Source organism: Lepisosteus oculatus, chromosome 3 (genome assembly GCF_040954835.1).
Source record: "Lepisosteus oculatus isolate fLepOcu1 chromosome 3, fLepOcu1.hap2, whole genome shotgun sequence".
Lineage (NCBI taxonomy): Eukaryota > Metazoa > Chordata > Actinopteri > Semionotiformes > Lepisosteidae > Lepisosteus > Lepisosteus oculatus.
This window is the reverse complement of record NC_090698.1, coordinates 22,288,123-22,304,691: the sequence shown is the minus strand read 5'-3', so window position 1 is coordinate 22,304,691 and position 16,569 is coordinate 22,288,123. Positions and strand designations below refer to the sequence as shown.

The following is a 16,569-nucleotide window of genomic DNA, read 5'->3' as shown; positions in this document are numbered from 1 at the left end:
TACTTCAAAACTATTGAATACTGTACATTCCTCCTCCCTCCCTTTTCGACGCTCAATAAATACATGTTCCAGTATTTTCTGTAATCTGCACTGCTGTGGAAAAGGGCTTCACTCGCCCAACTGCTAAAAGACATTATTGATGGTCGATTGCACCAATCCGTCGCCGAGGTAAGCGGTACTTCCTGTCGTAATAACCAATCAGAAAACCCCTAATTGGAAAATCTCAACCCAAGGTTGTCAGCAAACGAGAGGGGGAGGGGAAATTTTAATGGTAGTCAATGTGGACATACCTTTCTAAACCTGAATTTATTTTGATTCGTAGTTTGTTTCTACTTCCTTAAGGTAAATTGACTTGATCTTTTTTGTACTTGGTTGTCCATTATTACAGTCTTTTGTACGTGTAAGTAATGTGTTATTTTGCGTAAGAGCGACGGGTGACAAGAAGTAGCTTTTCTGAACTTATTATTGATTTTTCTGCGAAGTTGACAGCATGTTGACCGGCTTCTGAAAGAAATGTAAAAGTTGTTTGTTTTCCGTAATACGTACAGTATGTTAGTAAATCGGTAGTGACCCTAAGCGTACGAACTTTTCTTTTATTTAGAGGAGGTAGTTAGCAGAAGCGCTGCGGAAGTCTAACTCAGCCAGTACAGTCATGGGAAGCCATGATCCGCTCAGCGGCTTTTCCAAAATAACAGGTATTTAGAAAAAAAGGCAGTACTGTAAGTGTGTGAAACACTTATTTGTCTTTTAAATAGTCTTGTAATGGCGATCGTCGAAGCAGGATCATCGCGTTGCTTTTGACGGGACCGTGGTCAAGTTTATAAGCGAAGTTTGTCAGAAATGAAAAGTCGAGGCCTGCGAACAAAGTGTATTTTTTAATGTACTTAGCTCAGTCAGGAAGTGGAAATAACAGACATGTTGATCGTCTTCATCACGGCGTGCTGGAGTATGTTCCGCCACTGTCAATCAATCGAACAGAAATGAAAGAATGGGACTGCGTATTTTACGTTATTCTTTTCTTAAAAATAAAAAAAATGTATCTTTTGGAAATTAATGATTTCCAGTATAGTTCGTAAACGCAGCCAGAACAACAGTTAGGGTTGTAATCTAGTGAAAGAAAAATACAAACAGCTATTAACGGCAAATAATCACAAAACGTAGTATATGGAAAAACTAATGTATATTGAGAGTTAACGTGACTTATTCGGCGTTTGTGCCGTAGGATCAATGCAAACAGTTGGACAGCTGCCAAGTTTTTGTATCACCCTTAGTCCTATTTACAATGTATTTCACGATCAACGTGTTATTGTTTAAATGTTTCCTTTACCTGTTTACGCTTGGATTGACATGTTCAGCTGCACGCCTAAAAGGGCACTATTTCGCTATCAAGCTTGCTGGGTTGGAGAAGAGGCGTGACACTCAGTTGTCCACATGAATAGCTTATTGTCATGTAAATCAGAGCACGCTTCCCATCTCTGTGGTACACGGGTGGCTTATGACCTCTGGGTGATGGCTTTGGTGTAAACCTGACGATCCCCCTCCTGCTATCAAAAACAAAACCGGATTAATGAAAATTTTTCCAGGGCGTTCAAAGATAAGAATTAAAATTGCCATCTGTAAAACCCTCGTTATCAGTCTTGGTACTGGAAAACCTGTGTGTTTGCTGACTCCAGTTCCAGCTGTGCTGGTAATTACCAGTGCTAATTGCTATCAGAATTGCTCTGCTTGAAGACTTAGGCTTTTTTTCTGAAGTCAGGCCTTAGTTTAAGAACAAAACCTAGTACAGTTGTTTTCAGGCTTCATCTTGAGTAACCCCTGTGTTATCTGGTTTTGCTTTAGCTAGGTTAATAATGACAGGTTATTTAATTTCATTTTTCTGTTTGAGGTTTTTTTTTTAATTGGCTTTCAGCTCTTAAATAGCCGAGATTTGTAATTAGCACGAGCCCTGTCCTAATTAGTGAGTTTTAGCACTGTCCTCTTTCAGGTCCGTTATCTGAAATATAAGCCATTGGATTTAAACAGAAGGGAAAACATATACTGTGGGAATTGTGTGATACCATAACATTAAGGGCTGTTTAGTCAGAAATAAAGAGAGTAATTGCTTAACAGGCAAGTTGAGGAGAGGCTACATGAAGTTCTGTATGTGGAAGGCATTTCCGCATGATTAATGCACATTAATTAGGGTGTTTTTGAAAAGACAGCCTGAGTGCAGAAATAAAGTCGAGAGCAGAAAGCAGATTAGTTACAGGCACCTCTAACAAGTCAGTAAGGTCTAAGAGGGAACAGAAGCCTACAGAGAAAGGGATACTTCAGGACCGGGACTCAGAACCATTTGCTATAGAGCAGGGGCCCAGTGGCTGGAGGGTTAGTGTGTCTGCAGGTTTTCAAGGTTTTTTTAAAGCAGCAGCATCCCCTGAGGAGCAGGAGAAACTGTTGAATTGGTCCAGTTAAGCCAGTAATCAGCTGGTTTAATTGTCAGTCAGAATGCAGACCTGCCGATACTTCTGATGACCTGTACTGGATGTCACTGGTGTAGAATGAAACCGGTTTCCAGTTGCATTTGTTTTAAATTATATAGATGGTCATATAACAGAGTAGTGTGCATTTTATGTGTCATAACAGTTTTTATTCTAATATTGATAAGTAATTGCATTATTATTTTTCTAAATAACAGCATGCAATGTTTCATACATGTTAGGGTTTCTCTCTACTATATTCAGAGACTGGTATATGGCTGGATAAATCCAACCAAATTCCAGTCTTTTTGAATTTGGATGACTTTTGATTTTGTGTTCATTGTGGTCACATTTCCTGTCAGTTTTCATGCTGTTAATGCTGTGCTGTAAGCATGTTAAGATACTGCAAAAAACAAACAAACTTGTACGCAGACGCTGTTAAGTTTTTTTAACGCATTAAAAAGTAAGTTGTGACAATATTTCTCGGCTGCTTGATGTACATAACTGTGTTAATTTTTGTGTTGTAGTTATACTAGTTACATATGAATTTTACATCTAGTCGCAAAATGTCGTGAGAGGGCCATTGATAATCATTTCTTCTTTATTATTTTTTATACTTAGACCATTTAACTTTTGTGCTTTTATATACAGTTGCTTCAGTTTGTATTTGTACACCCCCCAATTGTAATATTACTGAATAGCCACTGTAAAGATGTAGGAGCACCTATGAAGCTCATGATAAAACAAAAAAAATGTTTTCTGATTTTCATTTGAAGAGTATATATACAGCGGACATATGGCGCATCAGTAGGTGTTGGAAAGCCACAGTTGTGAGAACCTGGAACAAGCTACCCAGCCATATTGTTGAGCCAGATACCCTGACTTATGTGAAGAACTGGCAGAATGACATCCTTGGATTAATTAGCTGCTAACAGGCACATGAGCCAGAAGGGTTGAGTGTCCTCCTTTCATTTGTGTTCTTATGTTGTTGGAGGATTTTTTCCGACTGCTTATTTGGTCTGTTATTTCTTCCCTTGAGGTGCGAGTGGCATCTGAACACATGTCCACACCAACAGACCCCACAGGCGGGATGCCTCACCCCGGCCCCTCGCCTGGACCAGGTCCGTCCCCTGGCCCCATTCTGGGGCCCAGTCCTGGACCAGGTCCCTCACCTGGCTCGGTCCACAGCATGATGGGACCCAGTCCCGGCCCACCCAGCGTCCCACACAGCCTGCCGGGACAGGGGGCTGGGGATTACCCGCAGGACAGCATGCACCAGATGCACAAGGTATTAAAAAGACGGAAGGATGGGGAGGGGGCTGTGTATGTGATTGCAACAAGTGACCAAAACACTTTTGGAGGGGGTCCGACACCTCCTCAGATGCCTCCGGCTCAATTTGATTTAGCAAAAAAGACAAAAGATGGGGTGATGCCTCTTTTGAGATGAGCACGAAATTGTCTATTGTGTGCATCTATACGTTAGTGGTCAGCGTTATGGTGCCATTTTAGGGGAAATTGTTTGAGAGTAAAGGTTCAGCGTAATTTACTAATTTATATGAAAATGTAAATTCTTGCTCAAAATGCAATGGGCTGTTTTTGCCTACATTTTGGGGCAAAGTTTCTTATCCAAGTATGCTTCTATGTTATGCCTTTATGGCTTGAATATCTGTTTTTTATGTAAAGATTGTAAGAAGTGCACATATACTGAAGAAAGGCTTCTTTGGGTCAAAAAGTAACTCAAACGATTTTAATTGTTGTACAACAATATTTACAAGCTGAAAATCACTTTATTAGCCATACATTTTCTGCATTAGGAATTTGTTTTTTTTCCGCATACCCCAGCTTGCTCTCCATGAGACACAGAGGCACACAGACAGGGAGAAAGAAGCTTGGGGTCAGAGTGCAGGGTCAGCCATTTGTACGGTGCCCCTGGAGGAGCTGGGGTTAAGGGCCTTGCTCAGGAGCCCAACAGAGTAGGATTCCTCTGCCGGCCAAGGGATTTGAACTGGCAACCTTCCAGCCACAGGCACAGATCCTGAGCCACCGTGCTACTGCTCAACTAGGACGCTTAAAATACCCAAGTGATTTTTGTACTGGTTGTTAACAGATTTTTTCCTTGGATCATTGATTCGATTTCCGTACCGGTGTCCTAAAAACTATAACGGATAATGATTCAGGATGTTTTTGACAAAATCATGTTTAGGCATGGTTTGTCTTGGGTCTGTGTTTTCAATTTCATTTTCTTTCACTCATGTTACGTCAGCCCATGGAAGGTATGCATGACAAAGGAATGGGGGATGAGATGCATTTTGGCCAGATGAAGGGCATGGGAATGAGGTCACTCCATGCTGGAATGGGCCCACCACAGAGTCCTATGGATCAGCATAGCCAAGGTATCTCCAGCTGTCATTAATCTTGTGTGTGTTCTGAGGAACTTCTGGGTTCTGCGTATATGCTTATATAAGTAAGAAGGAAAATTATGTGGAGATATTGTTAACTATGCACCTGATTTTCTGTTTTAATCAAAGTTTAAATGTTTCAGCTCTTTGGCTGCCATTGTTGCCTGTTTAAATGCAACAGTGTTTTGTTGATGAAGTTCATGGTATTTATATAAAAAGATCTACCAACCTTTCTGCATATAAATAGGCTGTTTTTGTTTGTAAGTTTAGCTTTTGTAATAAAATATGTTTATTTGGTTATTGTCCATAGTATTGCTATACAAACACCCTTAGACTATTGATAGCTCTTGGCAGCAGTTTAGAAAAAAAAATTCTATTTTCTAAATATTTTCTTCTGTTTTAACGTCCCCAAATCCTGGTCTTCACCATCTTTGTTGATTTCAGCTTCTCTCTTCATGACACAACAAAATGCTCCATTGATTATTCAAATGTAATGCTTTTAAGAAATTAAAGGACAGTGTATATTTTAAATGTCCTTTTAGAATTTAAAGAGTAAAATTTCTTGTAGCCTTGCAAATGACCCTCTTTGCAACTGCTGTTTGGATTGGGACCCCCCCAGTTTGAAAAAGACTGTCCTAGATAGAAAGAAGAACTCTCTTAATGTTGTATGCTTGAATGTTTGTGCAGGTTATTTGTCCCCTCACCCGTCGCCCATGGGAGTTCCAGAACATGCCTCCAGCCCAATGTCAGGAGGGGGTCCGACACCTCCTCAGATGCCTCCGGCTCAATCAGGTCCATTGATGCCTGTAGACCCCCAGGCCATGAGCCAGCAGGGGCGCGGCCCCTCTCCTTTCAGTCCGGTCCAGCTGCAGCAGCTCCGAGCTCAGATCCTGGCCTACAAGATCCTGGGCCGAGGTCAGCCTTTACCAGAAAATCTGCAGCTAGCAGTTCAAGGGAAGAGAAGTCTCCCAGCAATGCAGCAGCAGCCTGTAACCACGCCTTACAACAGACCACCTGGTAAGTGTTGGAGCTGATAATTAATCGAAAACTAGGTGTTAGAGGGGTTACCTTCTCCCCGAGAAGGACGATATCCATGGGTATCCTACCTCCTGTATCTCTCTACTGCCACAGAGGAGAAGGTGTATGAAATCCTGTTAGTAGTTATAACATCATGAAGCCTGATCTTGACAGATCTCAGAAGCTGAAAGAAGTTTTGTTTTGGGAATGTATGTGTGGAAAAGATCACACTGGGCTTTTTCCTGTTTTTCATAACATTTATGTTATGTTTTTTCAGAACATTATGTTTCTTAAAATAATATTAAGGTAACAAATTCTTTGTCAAGAAAATCATAGAAATAGTGGCATGTACTGGATTTACATATTTGTTTTCCCCACTATGTTCACTCTCCTTCATCATTCATTTTCATGATAATTTAGGTATGCCAGCACATCCAATGGGTGGGCCTCCAGCAGGACCGTCTCCTAGTCCAGGAATGCAGGGACATTCCTCTAGTGTGGGTCCCAAGCCTTGGACTGAAGGTATCTCTGTGTAACATGTTTGCTAAATTCCAGACCTTTGAACTCTGTCTCTGCATATGATCCAGCTGTTGGTACTTACCTTTTGAAGGTTTCAGAGAGTGTTTTTATTTTCAAATCTCCTCTATTATTGCAATTATAATAAAACAGTCTGAGAGAATGAGAATTATCATAAATCTTTTAACTGGTTTGCTTTTGTCATCCTGGGCCATCCAGTTGACTTTGGGTCAGTACGTTTCCTCTTATTATTAACTGAGTGTGAGAAATATTCTAAAACGTTGTAAGACGTTTTCAAAGCTTTTTGATTTTGCATTACTGTAGCTTTATTTCCATTCACAAAAAGGAAATTGACTCACCCAAGGTCAATTGAATGTTTGTGGGAGGCCAACAAACCACTAGCTTAAACCTTAAAAAACGTAAAAGGAAAAAATGTAGGTTTTAGCATTGTTTCCTTAACACTATTTAATGATGAGTTTTGGAAATAAAGAGGCAATGCAAGTTTTTAAAGGAACCATTGGTATGCTTTAATCCCTCTATAATGAGGAATTACTATACAATATTTTGTTTATATGAGATGTAATTCCTAACTGTTCTTTTTTCACTCTTAAGAGCTGGGCTCTTGTAAGGCATCATGTTTTCTCTCATCTTTTTGGTGATGTTATGATGTTTGAATTATTTAAGATTTAAGATCACTTTATAAGCCATATACAATTTCGTGCATTATGAATTTATTTTCGCATACCCCAGCTTGCTCTCCATGAGACGCAGACACACAGACAGGGAGAGAAGCTAGGGGTCAGAGCGCAGGGTCAGCCATTGCACAGCACCCCTGGAGCAGTTGGGGTTAAGGGCCTTGCTCAGGAGCCCAACGGAGTAGGATTCTTCTGCCAGCCGTGGGATTTGAACTGGCAGCCTTCCAGCCACAGGCACAGATCTTGAGCCACCATGCTACCGCTCAACTAGGATGATTAAAATACCCAAGTGATTTTTGTACTGGTTGTTAACAGATTTTTTCCTTGGATCATTGATTCGATTTCCGTACCGGTGTCCTCAAGCGCAGATCCTTAGCCACAGCGCCACCGCCCTGCCCCTATTACGATGTTTTTTCAAGAAGTTCAGGAATTTACTTTTTTATTTTTATTACATTTTAACCTTTTATGTTAAAAAGGCTTGTGTGTGTTAAGTGCATATAGTACTCGATAGTACCTAATGTTTATGCGTTTTCTAACGGCTATAATGATGTAACTACTGTACTGCACCATAAATGAGCAAGTGTTTTATTGTTTTCCTATCCATTGTTTATGTATCGGCTAGTGGCTTTAAGCATGTTACTTAAATGAATAAGGAATATTGTTATTGTTTTCAGGATTTATTCTGTGGTGCATTAAGGTGAAGTGTGGGTGTAAGAGGGACCCTTTTTGAGTTTTGGAACCAATCAGAGATTTTAACATGGGAACAAAGGGGAATTTAGTTTCTATTATAGAAACTGAGTTTTCAGTATGTGAGCAGTTTTCAAGGAACGAATTAAGGTTGTTCAGTGAGGTATTATTGTATATAGGTTTTATGCATAACCTTTCTTACAAGTTTTACAAAAATATTTCTCAACGGATAAAAAATATTTATAAGCATGATACAGAATGCTTTATCCTGTGTACCAGTGAGGGTACTTTCCTGAAAACTGTTAGTATAAATGCAGTCAGATAGAAACATTGAAAGTAAAAAGTGTTGTAGTGGGTATTAGGGATTTCCTTTTTTTTCAGGCCAGAATTCAGAAACCCCAAGTACCCCTCAGAAACTACCAGTACCAACTACAAGTGGGAGACCTTCACCTGCTCCACCTCAGGTACCAACTTCTGCAGCATCTGTACCTAGTTCCTCTGTGGCCCAGCAGCCTCCAGGCCAGCCTTCTCCCATCATTCAACTGCAGCAAAAACAGAACCGCATAACTCCTATTCAGAAACCACAGGGACTGGACCCAGTGGAAATTCTCCAAGAGAGAGAGTACAGGTAATCTAGTGCTTCACAGTTTTTTTTTTATGTGAAAGAGATTTAATTATATTTTTTTAAACAGAACCAAGTAAGAACAAAATAGTGTAACACAACAGCATCCCCCTCCCAAATGTACAGCACTGATGGTACCCCCTAGGCATGAATTGGACATTTACAATAGTCCCACTGTGCAATATAGATTTGATTACATCAGCATTCACATAGGTTTGTAACAGTTCAGTGCTGACCTAGTCTTATTTTATTTTTTCTCTTTGTCCAAAGGCTGCAGGCAAGGATTGCTCACAGAATCCAGGAACTTGAGAATTTGCCTGGTTCTTTGCCACCTGATCTGAGAACAAAAGCTACTGTGGAGTTAAAGGCCTTAAGGCTTCTCAATTTCCAGCGCCAGGTAATAGCTTTTGTCTTTCTGCTTTATTAACGCATCCACTCTTTGCATGTGTAAAGAACGTGTCGCAAATGTTTTGTTAATCCAGTGGAGAAATACACAGCATCTTTTCTGGATGTCTTTAAGCATCTTAAAGACATTAGTTATGTTTTCAATATTGGTGGCCGTTTTTGCCAGCTAAAGAAAACAGGAGCATTGTTCAAGGGCAGAAAATGATTTTCGATTTTTGTACTGTATTGCAAACATTTTTAAAATGAATAATTCATTGATGTATGAACATTGGAGAAAATGTCTGTTTTCATGTCTTTTTCCCCAAAGGTGACCCTACTCTTCCTCAGTGGTTTGTGCACATTCTTTGAGTCCAAAGAAATATAACAAACTTTAAAAAAAGTTAAAAAATATAAAAACCTGGATAGTATTATATACTAAAGCTGGTAGTGTAACTGCACTTATATCGCTCCTAGTCATCCTGAGTGCGTCTCTGTTAACAGCTGAGGCAGGAAGTGGTGGCCTGCATGCGTCGCGATACAACCCTGGAGACAGCCCTGAACTCAAAGGCTTACAAGCGCAGTAAACGGCAGACTCTCAGGGAGGCGCGAATGACTGAAAAACTAGAGAAGCAACAGAAGATTGAGCAAGAAAGGAAACGCCGACAGAAACACCAGGTAGACCAGTAATAAAGTAATATAATTATCTTTAAAGAAACTTGAATCAGCTTAGGCTTATGGTTATTTGGTTGTGGTCACCAAAAAGTCAATGCTAATTTACATATTTTGTCAAAAACAAGCACCTGTTTAGTGACTAAATGGACCAGCCTATTAAATGTCAGATGCATTCATCAGAATGATTGTATGTTGATCAAGTAATTAATACTTTGGAAAAGTGATAATATGGCTCATTAAGCTCCTTGATCTTAATCTGTTTCAGCCTGTATTTTGTCAACTCTTGGTTTTGGTATTGCTTGGGATAATGGGAAGAAAAGTGAAATGAATGAATAGAAATCGTATGAGCTCTGATTGTAACTTCCACTCACTTGCTTCTTCAAATTCTCATTTTAGGAATACTTAAACAGCATACTTCAACATGCGAAAGACTTCAAAGAATATCACCGGTCAATTACTGGCAAAATTCAGAAACTTTCTAAAGCCATTGCCACCTGGCACACTAACACTGAGAGGGAGCAGAAGAAGGAAACGGAAAGAATTGAGAAAGAGAGAATGAGAAGACTGATGGTACGTGCTCATTTATAAGAAAACACCTGAAGTTACTTCATGAGAAATTTAGCGCATTAATAGACAAGCACAACTCATACACTTCTCAAAGTAAAATCATGCAAACTAACATTTGGTCAGGATGTTTCTGCAAATGCTGCAAAAATGATTTGATTTTAAAATGATTGGGAAGTCAAGTTAAAAGTGAGTGATAGGTTAGAATAAAAATGTTTATAAGTGTAACTCCAGTGATGGACTGTACTGTATTTGGGCAGTTACAAATAAAACTTATCTAATTTATGGTCCTTAACCCTACTCTATTCCATTTATTCTCTTGGAAAGAACTTCCCTGCTTTAAGTCGCTTGGGCAGTGTACACTTTTACAGTTCCTAACCTCCCATATATTTACATTGTTCTAAAAAAGTACCCTATATCTGTCATTAAGCTACTGTATATGTTGCAACTTTATCTTCCGTAACCCTGACGTTTACTAGAGACTCCCTGTATTTACATTACTTATTATTTAAAGTGTTCTTTTTGACTTTACAGCAAAGGAAATATTGTGTTTGTTTCAAGCTCAGTACTGAGTGATTTAACATAACATATTTTTGTTAGTTTCATGAGAAATCAATATGTCTACTTATATTGCTCATGCAGGATTTATTTAACTTTATGATAGTGCGGCCGTGAACCTCTTTTTACCTTTCTTGCTTGCTTTTTCCCTTTCAGGCAGAAGATGAAGAAGGATATCGTAAGCTGATTGACCAGAAAAAAGATAAGCGGTTGGCGTACTTACTGCAGCAGACTGATGAATATGTCGCTAATCTGACTGACCTTGTCTATGAGCACAAAGCAGCCCAGGCTGCCAAGGAGAAGAAGAAGAAGAGAAGAAAGAAGAAGGTCAGTAACATGACTCATCATGCAAAAGTCCATAAAAGTGCAATTAACATTTTTGGGAAAGTTTTATACTATTATTTTTCTTATTCATAGAAAGTACAGGAAAACGATGACGAAATGGGAACGAGTCTGGGGCCTGATGGAGAGGTAGGCAACATTTTCTGTTGATACATCTGAAGAACCAAATTATTCTGCATCATTTTTCAGTAACAGTGCATTTTTGAAAAACAAGAGCTGTGATATAGTGGAACATTATTAATTATGATCTAATTAGGACTTTAAGTCAAGAATATTTACTTTTACTATTCCTAAATATAAACATACAGTATACGAAAGTGTGCTTAAATTATTTTTTTTTGCTACAGCCAATCGATGAAAGCAGTCAAATGAGTGAACTTCCAGTGAAAGTCATTCAGACTGAGACCGGTAAAGTACTACAGGGAACTGATGCACCAAAGTCCAGTCAGCTGGAGGCTTGGCTTGAAATGAACCCTGGGTATGAATTTGTCATGATTTTTTAATACATCTTTCTTTGACAACAAAATAAAATAATGAAATAAATTCAATTGCCGTAAAAAAAACAAAACTGTGATGGCTTTTTGAAATAATCTACATCTCTTTTTACTTAGTGCATTTCTTTTTGCAGAAGCTTGGTTTTATCCATTGTGTTATACGAAAGCCTATAAGTTAATCATGATCAGTGATGAAGAACACTTAATAATGAGTCACTTACATTTTAATATATTATGGATTATCTACTAACTCTTCATTCTGTTTATGTATAATTTTACATTTAGTTTATTAGGATTTTGATAAATGTAAATTACTAAATGTAGAAAGTTTCTTCTCAACCAAACTAAACTATATTACTAATAACTGTATTATATGGTTGTAATGTTAAAAGTAGGAAACACAAGTGGAGTAATCTGGTGTTTTTAATATGCATTCATCTTGTGTCTAAGACTTTTGCCTCGCAGTGCATATTCTAATTACTTTTTGTCAAAATGAGCCAAAACAAATATTATATGTCAGAATTAAGAGCTGTGTTTGGAAAAACTGCAAATGCAAAAAATATACCCTTCGGTATGTATTTCCAGATTGAGGAAATAAATCCAGATATCCCTACTAAGGTAGATGATGGAATCCTAACAGTTCATCTTCATTTATTCTTAATATATATTATTTTAATTTTAAGGTATGAAGTTGCTCCTCGATCAGATAGTGAAGAAAGTGGATCAGAATTTGAAGAAGAGGTATGTTTTTTCAGTTCTGAATTTCTGTAATGAAGGGGCTAAGCATTTGCCTGTGACTTCTTATGCAGCATTCTGGGGGGTCATTAAGCCAGCATCCCATGTGTAAACACCCATCTTTTTCTGACATACTCTCTTTGGAAACCTGTTTTTTGTTTTGTCCCCAATATTTTTTTTGCTCCAAACTTTCCTTTTAAAACTTTGCTTCTACACATTTCAATTTCAGAGCATGAAATTGGATATCAGATATCAGAGATGCATGTTTTGTGTCTATACAGGATGAGGATGAGGTGGTGTCTAAATCCGAATCTGAAGAAAAGAAGATTATTGATCCTAATAGTGATGAGGTGTCTGAGAAGGCAGCAAAGCACATAATTGAGTATGTAGCCAAAGTTACTACATAACAGTGTTTTATCAACAGTATTTTAGCTTAAATCTCAAGGGCATTGACTCACTTGTTTTTATTTTAACAAATGGTTACTGTGTAAAAAGAATGTGATTATATTGCAGTTTTGTAAATATTGTTTTCATCAGGTAAAGTATTCACAAACTAAAGTATGTTGATTTTAGACTATACTGTAGTCCAGTGTGCTTCAAGAACAACTATTGGACTTATATTGTTGTATTTCTTTCTTCCCAGCAGTAGGTTTCTTTGGAACTTTTTAATTAAGTTTATTAAGGCTTTATATTTAACATTTACAGGAGGATTTACTGTGAGAGACTTATTTGGGTTACGTATTGTAGTTTAAACAAAACATACAGTGTTATGGTTTTAGGTGATTTATTGAGTTTTAAAGGCCATACAAAAGAAGTTAAATTTTGATAAATCTTCAAATTGCAGATTATAACTTTTGGCGTTTGTAGCTGGCATTTTTAATAAAGGTGTAAATTTTCCATTTGTCTCTCCAGGAATCCACAAAGTTTAAAAAAATACAATTAAAAAGCCATTGCTGAAGTAAAAATATATTTTATATAAATTCTGTGACTAATGTTTTTTAAATAACACCTATATAAAAAAGTAAATAAAATGTTTAATAATGTACAATATAAATATATACAATATTTTACAAATATTTTTATTTGAACTTTTCACAGTAGAGTCCTTAGAAAATAATGTATTTTTAAACTGCGCACATATCCGTAGTCATAGAACAACACCCGTTTGAATTGTAAGGTTCAAGTGATCATATACAGGCTGTATATGTCATATAAGTCGGGTAATAACCTTACTTATAACGTCACTAAATTGCAATGAGTATATATCTAAAATGAAATATGCCAGACCGTTCATTTCTCACAATACGTACTGAAACTATTTTGGAAAGTGCTGAGAAATACTATGAACAGTATGTATCAAATGTGTAGATCAACTGAAAGTATCACGATGATCAGATACTAAATAATCTCAAAATATTCACTGCAGAAAACAGTAGTGATTTTATAGTTTTGAAAATAATTTGAGAGTACTCATCAAATTAATATGGAAACCTACAGACTGATTTTTGTAACTAAGGATTTTAATCAGGTTTTGTTTCAGTAAGTAATCATTCTAACTCTAAAATGCAAAACAAAATTGTACTTTTTTAAGATACAATAGTCATAAGATACATAGTGGTGGTTACAATTTCTCAGGGTAGTTTTTTTTTGTTTTAGTTTTTAGTTTCTGACTTCAAGTGATCATTGATAGTTGATTTTCTTTTGTGCTAGCATAACAATCCATAAATTTCAGAACAGCTTTTACTGTTTTCGGGAAGGATATTGGAAACTATACAATCTTCTGCAGAATTATTCTTATTTAAATAGGTAATGGTTTTGATCAGGCAGTTCACAGGTACAGTGGCATGCCAGCATGGAAACAACGTATAAAGAAATCTGGGGTTCTGTGTTAGTTTCACGCTGTGTGACTGTTTTCTAGAAGAATTGTGCGTCCATGTAACTTGTGAACTGATTTATGTGTTCAGTATGTAGGGTACATTTTTAGTAAGGTCATGGGGAACAGCTTTGGTGAGGATTTGCAACCTTGCTGTCACCGATTCTGAAGTTACCCTGAATGCCAGTGGGTTTATTTTGACCCTTTTGTCACTCTAGGTCCGCCAAGCAAGATGTTGATGATGAGTACAGCATGCAGACTGGGGAAAGAGGAGCTCAGTCTTACTATGGAGTAGCACATGCAGTCACGGAGAGAGTTGAGAAACAGTCCACTCTGCTTATTAATGGAACCCTGAAACACTATCAGGTAAAATTGAAATCCCATTATTATCTGGATCTAAGCAGTACCCATAGTTCTAATGTGTATATTCTTTGTAAAAGAAAATCTTGTTGTCCATTTCCATTTATACATTTATAATCCCTTTTCAAATGTGTTCATTTATACCAATTTTTTTATTTTTTAAATCAACGTTATAAGTGGTTTTATACCAGGCAATGTAAAGACCTAACATGCGTAAGCATATGTTTTAAGTACTTCTTTTGTAAGATAGAATTTATGTTTTTTTCTCACAGCCCTTTTCCCTGTTAATATGATCAGTAAATTATACATTTTACGATTACAGTACTACGAAAAAGATTGATGTTTAAAGCATAGTTGACCTGGAGTGTTAGTTATGATTAGGGGAAAATGCTTCTGTAAATTCATCTGCAAAATTACAAACTACAGAAAGCCATATGCGTTTGCTCTGCATGTCCATTCCAAACATTTTGCAGATTATAATCCCACAATGAATCTATTGCCTCTGCTTTTCAGTAATGCGTGTGTGCTGTGTCTTATTTCCATCCTCAAAATGACAATAAAATATCACTAAATTAAGTTCCTAGTACTCCTTACACATCTAATTTGTCTGTTAACGTACTTTTTCACATTTTGGAATTCAATTTCCTTTTATTTTAAGTTTGCCAATGCTTTGTGTTTTCATGTGTTCTGGCAACCTGGTGAATAGACTGATTAATGACATTGTTTCCATAGAAACTTTTTTTTCTTTACTAACTTATATAACTGAGCATTTTATTACTCATCTAAAAGTCTGGAAACTTTTTTTTCTATATGGCCTATCTATGTGTACAGATGCAGCCATTCAAAGTGAGCGGTACACACACGTACTGGAGGTAATTGGCTACGGCATCGCGCATTGTGACGCACGATGACGCGCGGTACCGCGGTACGTGATTGGTTGACCGACAGGGGCACTCATGGTCCGTTGGTCGGTCGTAGAAAGATTTACAGTAAACGTCTTTACTGTGCCCGTTGTAGTATTGAATATTTATATGGAATTTTACCACTGAAGGGAAATCTTAGTACCTGAGCATAAAAAGAATAGCATACTGCAACGCGTGTGAAGGCCATAAACGATATTAATTTTGGAACTTAAACATACAGTATATGGCTGGTCTCGGTACTTTAAAGAAAACACACACACCAGTATTCCATTTCTCCCTAAACATTTTAAGCATCGAAGTCTTTAACGTGATACCGGAGTCAACAAGCATACTTTTAGAATTTGATTAAAAGGGAATATAATATGGAATCGTGTATCTAAAGAAATTAGGTCTCGCCCGCGCATTTTGAATGGCTGCATCTGTATATGACTTGCAGTAAGTATATATTCCTTAAGTTAACAGCACCAGTGCAACATATAACAACACAACACTGTATATAAGTACAGATGATTTTATGGAATGGGTACAGATGTTCCATAAAATAAAGAAAATCAAGTCTTTCACTTTGTGTTTATCTAATCAGTGTGATAACAGATGTGGAATAGTGCTGACAATTGATCTTAGGAAATAATTTACAGTATGTATGGATTTGTTTCTTTTTAGCTTCAAGGATTGGAGTGGATGGTTTCTTTGTACAATAATAATCTCAATGGAATTCTGGCTGATGAAATGGGTCTTGGGAAGACCATCCAAACCATTGCACTCATTACGTACCTGATGGAACACAAACGGCTCAATGGTCCTTACCTTATCATCGTTCCTCTGTCGTGAGTAATTGCCATAGTTACTGTGTTACTGCATTCAATTTATGTTAAAATATTTCAGAGTAAGGGACCTATAAATATTTTACTGTTTGAAAATTATTCATATGAAACTGTGGCTTTCAAAGTAGAATTCAAAGTAAATATAGAATATTATATATATAAATAAATTCCATTGAGCTTTCATTTGAGGTTTTGAGGCAACCTGTAAAATGTCAAACCCTGTTTTTCATATTTTTCGTTCTTTGCCTGGCCAATTCTCCAAAAACAAAATGTTGCATGGAGACCCTTTTTTATTTACATTTAAAATAGGCTTGGAAAGAAATGTACTTTTTCACATTCCTACACAAAATGTAACGTATCTTATAAAAGTATTCGTCCTGCAAAGTTTTCACATTTTGTTGCTGTCTGATCTAATAATTATAAAATTAGACTTGCATTTGTATTTAGA

At 37.3% G+C, this 16,569-nt stretch overlaps 1 protein-coding gene across 3 annotated transcripts in view; it reads left to right on the top strand.

The window, feature by feature from the left end:
• Positions 1-228: 228 nt before the first annotated feature.
• smarca2 (SWI/SNF related BAF chromatin remodeling complex subunit ATPase 2) overlaps positions 229-16,569 on the top strand; it is a 49,077-nt gene continuing 32,736 nt past the window's right edge. For 2 of the 3 annotated variants that reach the window (XM_006627125.3, XM_015339984.2), the window contains exons 1-16: positions 229-342; positions 3,496-3,744; positions 4,720-4,849; positions 5,543-5,872; positions 6,293-6,394; positions 8,152-8,398; positions 8,663-8,789; positions 9,278-9,451; positions 9,845-10,018; positions 10,727-10,897; positions 10,988-11,041; positions 11,260-11,390; positions 12,090-12,147; positions 12,423-12,523; positions 14,233-14,380; positions 15,961-16,124. In XM_006627125.3, coding sequence (XP_006627188.1) covers positions 3,517-3,744; positions 4,720-4,849; positions 5,543-5,872; positions 6,293-6,394; positions 8,152-8,398; positions 8,663-8,789; positions 9,278-9,451; positions 9,845-10,018; positions 10,727-10,897; positions 10,988-11,041; positions 11,260-11,390; positions 12,090-12,147; positions 12,423-12,523; positions 14,233-14,380; positions 15,961-16,124 — 2,339 coding nt within the window. In that variant the 5' untranslated portion in view covers positions 229-342; positions 3,496-3,516. Of the gene's footprint in view, positions 343-609; positions 696-3,495; positions 3,745-4,719; positions 4,850-5,542; positions 5,873-6,292; positions 6,395-8,151; positions 8,399-8,662; positions 8,790-9,277; positions 9,452-9,844; positions 10,019-10,726; positions 10,898-10,987; positions 11,042-11,259; positions 11,391-12,089; positions 12,148-12,422; positions 12,524-14,232; positions 14,381-15,960; positions 16,125-16,569 lie in introns of those variants that run through there. The other variant, XM_069187019.1, reaches the window with a different exon arrangement.